At 39.5% G+C, this 8,945-nt stretch overlaps 1 protein-coding gene across 2 annotated transcripts in view; it reads right to left on the reverse strand.

The window, feature by feature from the left end:
• rgl2 (ral guanine nucleotide dissociation stimulator-like 2) overlaps positions 1-5,929 on the reverse strand; it is a 36,866-nt gene extending 30,937 nt beyond the window's left edge. For both annotated transcript variants that reach the window (XM_063485628.1, XM_063485629.1), the window contains exons 1-2: positions 5,741-5,929; positions 3,208-3,377 (exon numbers count right to left, since the gene is read on the reverse strand). In XM_063485628.1, coding sequence (XP_063341698.1) covers positions 3,208-3,366 — 159 coding nt within the window. In that variant the 5' untranslated portion in view covers positions 3,367-3,377; positions 5,741-5,929. The remainder of the gene's footprint in view (positions 1-3,207; positions 3,378-5,740) is intronic.
• Positions 5,930-8,945: the final 3,016 nt, after the last annotated feature.

The raw sequence follows: 8,945 nt of genomic DNA on the forward strand, positions 1-8,945 counted from the left end.
GAGGAAAGAAAAGTAAATTGTAACAGTTCAATTAGTACGATTAGTACGATTTATTCTTCATCAGTCTGTTAGTGTCTAAAATACATTTTAGGCATTTACTTCCTGCTGAGACATTGCAGTCAGGGAAAAAGTATTGGACCGACATACAGATCGTTATTAACACGTTGCTAGCAATTCCACTAATGCCATTAAGCTGTTATTAAAAAAAACGAGATAAAGAGATCTGTCGTGATGTTTTAATGTTATTGATTATTTTGCTCTGTTCTACCTGTTGTAAATGTCATACACATCTGTTGATACTGGCTTGTTTTTATGCAGTTTTTATACATAAAACTTAGACGTGCCTATAGCTGAAGTGAAGTGTTCAGGTTTAAATTTCAGTGCAAAATGAATTAAATGAGTTGTATAAGGGTTGCCACTACAAACACAATATTTTCCTAAACCATGATTTCAAATCCGTTTGCTAGCTGTTATCATGATTAACCATTAGCTCTATGACAAAATTGTTTTCATGTATTCTACTAGTTTGAATTTATTCACTTTATGGTAAATAGCAGTGTTTGTGTTGCCATGGTGCAACACACACGCATACATACATCTGTATCTCGGCTTTTCTGTCTGAGTCACAGTGACTTTATTCCCTTAGGGCTGAAAAGCAGCCTACCGCATCTGCTGTTTATACAGTCAAAGGCAGCTCACGCGGTTTCTTGGGACAATGCTCTAAATGCTCCTAGCTGTGATGGCCAGTGAGGCCATGACAAATGTTAAGGTCTCCTAATCCTCTCTCAGCTCTGTGAGATCTATTTATTGTGTCAACATCAGAAAACCTACTAAAGCATATGACTGTCAATACTCAAATACCAACAACACAGTCCCACAGAACAAAGCTCTGAGATATGTCACAAGTTCATCTGACTCTTTTCCACAGCAAGGATGTACAATGTAATTGATGTTTTCTAATACACACTATGCAGTTTTCCCACTTTGGACCAAACCAATCTGCTGAGAACAGTTCCACTGTGCCAACATTGGCTGCAGTTCACCCAGAGGGCAGGTGATAGTGTCAGGGAAAAAAGCCTCTTTCCACAAACACACAACAGTTTATATGCTAAACACTGCTACTTGTTTTCTTTGAAACCAAATTTTGCCAAAAAAATACTAGTATTCTGGCAATACAAGATAATTTATCCATAAATAAGTTGCACTGTGTGTGAATGATTATCTGTCTCTATGTCCCCGTGGTAGACTGGTGGCCTGTCCAGCTGTACCACACCTCTCACCCCATGACAGCTGGGATATGCTCCAGAGCCCGTCTCCCTTGATGCTGACTTAGAAAAGGTTAAGAAAATGGATAGATGGAATTAAAGAATTCTCCTCTTTATGACAAATTTCTAAATAGTTATTCCTGCAGATTACACAAGAATAATAACTTAAAAAAGAAACCTACGTGCATATAAAAGAAGGACCTGGTTGTGGTTTGAAATCGATTTCCTTCTAGTGGTCAGCGAATGTTGTCAAGTGGCTTGTGGTTCTGTGGCAATACTAATACTTACAGAGAGGTATATTAATACAGTAATAAACCTTTATAAAATCTAAGAATCAAACAACATCTGTTGTTTTGTTCATAAACTAATTGAAAACAGCTAAAAAAAACCCCAACATTTTAGCCTATAACTGTTACAATTATGGGCGAGAGCTAGAAAGGCCCACTTTATTCTGTACTATTTTGTGACTATCCTCTATTTAACCAAAAGTCCGAGAGTAGCAATTTTCTATGAAAAATCATGGGAGCTGTTGTCTTCACAGTCATCTCAGATCAGGGTTGGACTGGGACAAAAAATCGGCCCTGGAATATTTGGTCCAGGCAACCCACACTGATCACTGTATCTATATATATATAAAATGCATATACATGTATCGGCGCAGGAAACAGCATTAGCTTACACAGCACTAATTGCTATATTATTATGAATCAGCTATCCATTTAGCGAGTTTATGATATTCAGTAAATGTAGTTGTAGCTAGCGCCTTTTTCAATGGTCAGAACAGATTGTGAACTTGTTCAAAGTTGTTGAAACATTATAAGATTACAACAAAAGAAGCCACAGTAAAGATATCAGGTCATTGGCGGAACAGACAGGTAGCCAAGAAAAGTAAGATTACGTTGAAAAAACATAGTTTTCTGTGATTGTCGGAAATGCCAATGTACGTTTATATTTTATTTCATTTTGTTTGATTTTAGATATTGAAGCAGGTTTTCATCAGTTGTTTGTTGGGTTACAATATTAAAAGCCACACTTTTGCTATTAGCAGTGGCTCATGGTAAAAGCACCCATTCATTTTACCTGAATCCTTAAATCTCTCGCTTCCTAATTACTGTCCTCCATCTAGTTTCTTACCACAATAATTGTATCTTCCTCATCTCTTCCTCACTTCTCCACAGCTGGTGCTAGAAGCAGTAGCCTCCTGTGACTGTGAGGTGTGGTTACTAGCTGTTACTAGATATTGCTGGTACTACTGTTCACGGTCCAACAGCAGCAACAGCTAACATGTTGGTTAATCTGACAGATTATTATTTATTATTAGTTTCTTTTTATTCTGTCAGCTTTTCAGTAGCACCTTCGACACTTCTTCCACACAAAATGTGAGTGCACAGCGCAGGTAGGGCAGGGACCAGTCTTGTTAAGAGATTAGATTGGGCAATGCAGTATCAGTAATACAAATGAAGGAATGGGCTGCTCCCATTGCTTGTGCTGTAATTGCGCAGTGGGCCACATCTGACTTGTTCATGGTAAAGGTAATGTTTTAATCTCACACATTTCTTTAAGCCACAAACATACAACGTCTTTCTAATAAAATAGCAGGAAATAGCATTAGCTTACAGCATTAACTGCTTTATTATCCATTAGATGAATCAGCTATCCATTTAGCCAGTTACTACTATTAGCTAAATTTAGTTGTAGCTAGCGCCTTTATCGATGGTCAGAACACATTGTGAACATGTTGAAAGTTGTTGTAACATTTTAAGATTACAATACAAATAAACCATAGTAACAATATGAGGTCGTTGGCGGGAAAGACGGGTAGCCAAGAAAGGTAACATTACACTGAATAAACTTACATATTTTTCTGTGATTGTTGGAAACACCAATATACAAATATAAAACACCCATCCATCCATTTTGAGGCAAAGTAAAAACCATTCACCTGCGAACTCTGCACTTCAGCGTCAGCGGCTCTCCTCCCTGAGTGGCCACTTATGGTTCCTCTGTCAGGTGATAAAGGTCGATAGCCAATGAGGGGCACATCGTCTGATTCCACCCCTGGCAGGTTATAACCACCTGTACGTATGTTACGGGGTAGCATGGTGCCAGCTGCTGCAGATAAGAGACACATGAGAAATGTTTTAGATATTTCTTAAGAAGCTGTTGGAATGAATTAAGTACTAACATGTTCATTTCCTTATAACATAAAAGTATAAAATTACATTATTATCAGACAGTGGTGCTAAAGCTGTGGCTAAGGCAATAAAAGTGGATCACATCAGGCCAGCAGCCAGAAACTAACTTAATTTTTCTACAACTGACTCATTTAACATGTCCAAACTCATTATAGAAAAGCAATGTTTTCCTTTCAAGCACTACAAATCTGAAACAAACTGTCAGAAACACAGAGACTCACTCAAACTTTCTAGGTTTTAGATCAAAGCTTAAAACTTGACTCTTTATTCCTGCACTGCACAGTACTTTTTTCTCAGAGCTTTAAAGCTTATTTTTTTTTATCTTGAATTCGATTTTTCTTCTCAAAAACTAACTTGTATTTTCTTTATTTTGATGCTTTTTAATGTCTAATCTTAGACAGTTAGATAACAAATGTGAGAAGTCTAAATGTTTCTATTTTCCAGTTAGGTTCTTAATAATTTGTTTGTTTTATAAAATGAGGAAAGACTGTAACAGTGTACAGAGTGATGTCCCTAAATGTGTGACCACTGGGCAGCTGGATTTTGTACTTAAGGTTTGAAGAAGGAATCATCAGTCATTTTCAGTAAATAAACTAATTGTAACTTTATGACGTATAGCCACGCTCGTGTGTGCCTCGTTTGTGTGCCTTGTTCCATCACCTGTGAATACTTTCACATGTTAGAGCTCCACATTGGACAAACTATCAGTTATAGCTTTAAAAACTTTAAGATAACCTTTAAACTGCATTTTAAACAAAAGCAACACTCTAAATGGTATCCTGGAGTTGATTTGCTTAACACACTGACTGTGCCCTACAGCAGGTCTGGATTTGCATAGCAACCCCTCCTTCCATTTCCCTTTCCCCTCTTTGGTATTTAGATTGCCCTGAAGATAAACATCAAGTAAACACTGTTACAGGAAAAGAGGTGTTGAGCGAGACAGTTGGCGGGTGTAGGAGTGATATGAGGGTGATGGAAATGTCAACCACAGACACATAAACAGTTATGTTAACCTGAAGAATTTTTATAAAAAAAAAACATTTTAAGGTGCTCAGTTGTGCAGTTTGGCGTATTAATAAATGTTGCGTGCGTCACAGTTTCTTCTTACTTTTACCAGGAGCAAATGATACAGAATGGCTGTGATGTGACCAGCAACAGAACAAATCAAATCAAATCACTTTTATTGTCACATCACATGTGCAGGTACACTGGTACAGTACATGTGAGTGAAATTCTTGTGTGCGAGCTTCACAAGCAACAGAGGTGTGCAAAGTACAATAACATAAGAACAAGCAAATATAAGAATGGCTAAATCTGAGAATTATATGAATAAATATATGTACAATATAAGAGTGTATGCATATTACTGAATGTGTATACTAAATATGTATGTCTACGTGTGTGTATATATGTGTGTGTGTGTGTGTGTGTGTGTGTGAGTGTGTGTGTGTGTGTGTGTGTGTGTGTGTGTATACATATTTTACAAATTAAATAGAGTAAAAATAAAATAAATATATAAAAACAGCAGAGTCTGCCCTGCTAGCATGTTCAGATGACCTTTGAGCAAGGCACATGACCCATCTGATTGTTCAGACAGCTCTGGATCAGAACGAGCACTTAAAAAGTGTGTTGTCTAAAAATGCATTAATGGCACTCCCTAGTTTCCACTCGTTTTGTATTGGTTCTTTACAATTTGTGTAACCCTAAACTTTCTCTTGCATAATGCTCTGTCTTTACTGCGGGTTTGTGATGGTTCATTATATTCTTGCTCAAGAAAGCAAGTTTGTACCGTAAATAAGAGAGGAAAGGGGAGCAGGCCTGCAGGGGAAACAAAGCATTACCAGTGCAGCATATGATCTAGCTGACCAACGGTTATGCAGAAGTCTGAAAGGCTGCTATTCACTGGCCTGACCAAAGCAAACAGCCACATATGACTGAGGTGTACACACATATAACGCAGTAACTAGGCTACAGTAAGTCACACCCCATAATGCCTATTTTCTGTTTAATAAATGTAGCCGTGGGGTGGTGCTACAGCAATGTACTGTCCTAATGACAGCTTCAGTCTCGATGTGGGCTGGAAGACGAGAATGGAGCTCGAAACTGTGAGGGCTGTAAAAGTTTGACGCGTGTATTTAAACACAGCAGAGTGACAGATGATGACATTTGCTTCCTGCTGCGAATCACTCAGGGACACGAAGGCCGTAAAAATTAAGAGCTAGGCTATAAAAATTAAGCAAATAGAGGAAGATAAATGAAGGAAGCTACAATTCAACTTACTGATAGCGAAGTCTCATTCGCAGGATGTGCGCTATCCAACCGCGGTCAGCTCGATCCAGACTGCATTGGATGACCGCCGGGGCTACTGGATCTGTGGCCGGCTCAGCTGAGGAGAGTAGCACCCATCTGTACCACCGTCACCGCCGACAACGACGAGGGAGTCTCCATCCTCCGCCTCGCCCCCCCACCCTCTCTCGCCCCTCTATCGGTCTCTCCACACTGTTCGTCTGTCCAGCTTTCAGCAGCTGATAGCGCACTTTGGTCTGTCTGCAAACTCCCTCCCTCCCCTGCCCTCCCTCTCTCTCCGCCTCTCTCTTGCTCTAACGTCGCAGTTCCTGTACGCTGTGCATTCACTGCTTTGGCAACATATCCGTCTCTCCGGGCAGTTCCCACCGTGTGGATAGCGATACACCGCAACCGCCGTACGCGTCGCCTCCGGGGAAATGTTACTTCAAGGACCAGCAGGCAGACAGCGTGACCGCGCACGAGCACGTGTACGCACAACCACACGCAAACACACGCGCATTTTCTGTCATTTTTGAAAGTCTTTACATCCATAAAATCTTCACTTCATCTAAACGAACGCTGACTGCAGAAAAACAGGCCCCATTAAATTGGCTTTAATACTTTAATAAACCTATATATTACAATAACAATTATAAAGCAGTCCCTATTAAACACATACACCTAAAAGTAAACCTGACCTCTGACCTATCTTCTGTATCACGAGACTTCATAAATCCACGTTAGGCTACTGAAGCAGCTTAAACTTGAACCCTCTAGATTTTAATGCAGGCTCTCTCTGCAGTACGCAAGAATTTTCACAGGTTGACCCACATGATTGGTAGGTGTAGCTTAATGTGTAGAAAAATTCAGATTGCCCCTTTAAGCCCAATATAACCTTAAGGATATTATTACTCTAATAGTTAGTTGCTTCAAATGCACATCCATATTCACAATGCAAGCCTAGACAACAGACACTCTTGGGCATAACCTGGGCTACTTGTGGCACTTTTTCAACAATACATTCTTCATTTTTGAAAAGTCAACACACACACATGCATGAAACAGTCTTTACCTTACAAACCTGAGCTCAAAGAACGGGAGAGATATTGCTCTTTATTTTTACCACTGATAAATAGAATAAATCACACTTACAGTTGTACCCAGACCGTTGTTAGTGCCATCACCATGCATCTTGTGCTTATGTGTGCCACATTGTCACAGGGCAGTCACATCTTGTAATGCATTCACAAGGACTGCCAATTAAAATCATTACAAGTCATTTAACTCATATAACTGATTTGATATAATTTTTTAAGAAAAATCCCTCACTATTTGTTGGTCACTCCTGTGCCACCCCACAGAGAAATCCCAGAAACACACCTGTTCTTACAACTGAACTCATCTGCTGATCCGTATTCACGCAAACCCCACAGAAACACCCTCAGGGCCATGACATTTAATCAATTCAATTCAATTCAATTCAATTCAATTTTATTTATATAGCGCCAAATCACAACAACAGTCGCCTTAAGGCGCTTTATATTGTACAGTAGATCGTACAATAACAGATACAGAGAAAACCCAACAATCATATGACCCCCTATGAGCAAGCACTTTGGCGACAGTGGGAAGGAAAAACTCCCTTTTAACAGGAAGAAACCTCCAGCAGAACCAGGCTCAGGGAGGGGCGGGGCCATCTGCTGCGACCGGTTGGGGTGAGAGAAGGAAAACAGGATAAAGACATGCTGTGAAAGAGAGACAGAGATTAATAACAGATATGATTCAATGCAGAGTGGTGTATTAACACATAGTGTTAGACACTTTTAGGTTTAGCTTCATATTTTAAGCAATTATCTAATGCTGTTTTTAGTGCATTGCTGTAGCGTTAAATGTTCGTATTTGCCTTCTCTGCTCCTTCAAGGATGAATGGTTTCATCTGTAAAAAGTAGGCCATGCTACTATTCAGATTACAACAGCTACTGTGTGACTGTAATGGCAAATGCATTTTAAATTGTGACACGGAAAGGAACTTGAGAAACAACACACCCATCACATGCAATAAAAACCCATGATGTCAAGGTTTCAGCTTCTTTTTTTTTTCTTTTTTCTTTTTTTTTTTTGCCTTAGAATCTGTGAAGACTCGACATTACAGATTCCACGAGCCATGAGGACTTTAAATGTTCTTCCTTTCTTAATATCCTACTCATATCATCATCATCATCACACCTCTGGAGCTTTTCTCGAACTTCACTCTGATTCTGCGAGTCCATGAGACTGACAGGCCTGATTGCAGTAGAGTTCCTGTTCTGGTGTTTGTTCGCCACCCAGCGGCCACATTTGGAAAATGACACTTTACGCTTTCTCTCTTTCTTTCTTTCCTTTCCTTTTCTTTTTTTTAATCTGCCAGGGGCCATTTTGAACCGCACGGCGGTGTTACCACACGCTCGACTGGTGTGAGTAATGTGCAAGACATAAACAAGAAAAGAAAGCAAAAACAAACAAACACAACCTTGGATTTGATGGATGAGCCTGCAGCCAAAAGCAGCAAAACACGCCGTTCGACTAAAGCAATTTAATGTGATTTAGCATTGTTTACAATTTAATAACGTGTCTGTGACTCTCTGGAAGCAGCTTCCCCCCGATGTTTGCTTTTTCTGAAGCAGTTAATAGGTTTTCAGTAACCATACATACTCAACAACGTGCATGGTTCATTCAAGACTGAACTCAGTGAAGCAGCCTGCATTGGATGTATGACTGGAACTGGTGCAATTAGAGACACTGTGCATTTGTTCATGTTTTTTTCTTTCTTTTGTGAGCCATCAGACATCACAGCCCAGAGGAGATGACGCTCTGGATATTTGTCCCCTTTGGAGTTTATTTTTTAGATAAAATTGTAAGATCTGGTTTATATGGGAAGTAATATATGCTTTAGCTCATATATGCTTTAAATCTATTTGGATCCCATTGTAGTATTTTCTAAATAATGTTTAATGTTATCCCAAAACTCTTGAGTAAAACAGAAAGAACGATAACACCAAATTCAGTTCATTTTAGCAGGGCAGCGGCTAAAAATCAGCACTGATAAGCAACAGTTTAATCTTCCTGCTCTGCTTCTACTGCTGAAAACTTTTCCCACCGGTTTCCTAAACTTGTCCGGTCCCTTCTTGTTTGAAACCAATTAATGAGGCGGCTAAACTCA

This window comes from Pelmatolapia mariae, linkage group LG10_11 (assembly GCF_036321145.2).
Source record: "Pelmatolapia mariae isolate MD_Pm_ZW linkage group LG10_11, Pm_UMD_F_2, whole genome shotgun sequence".
Classification (NCBI taxonomy): Eukaryota; Metazoa; Chordata; class Actinopteri; order Cichliformes; family Cichlidae; genus Pelmatolapia; species Pelmatolapia mariae.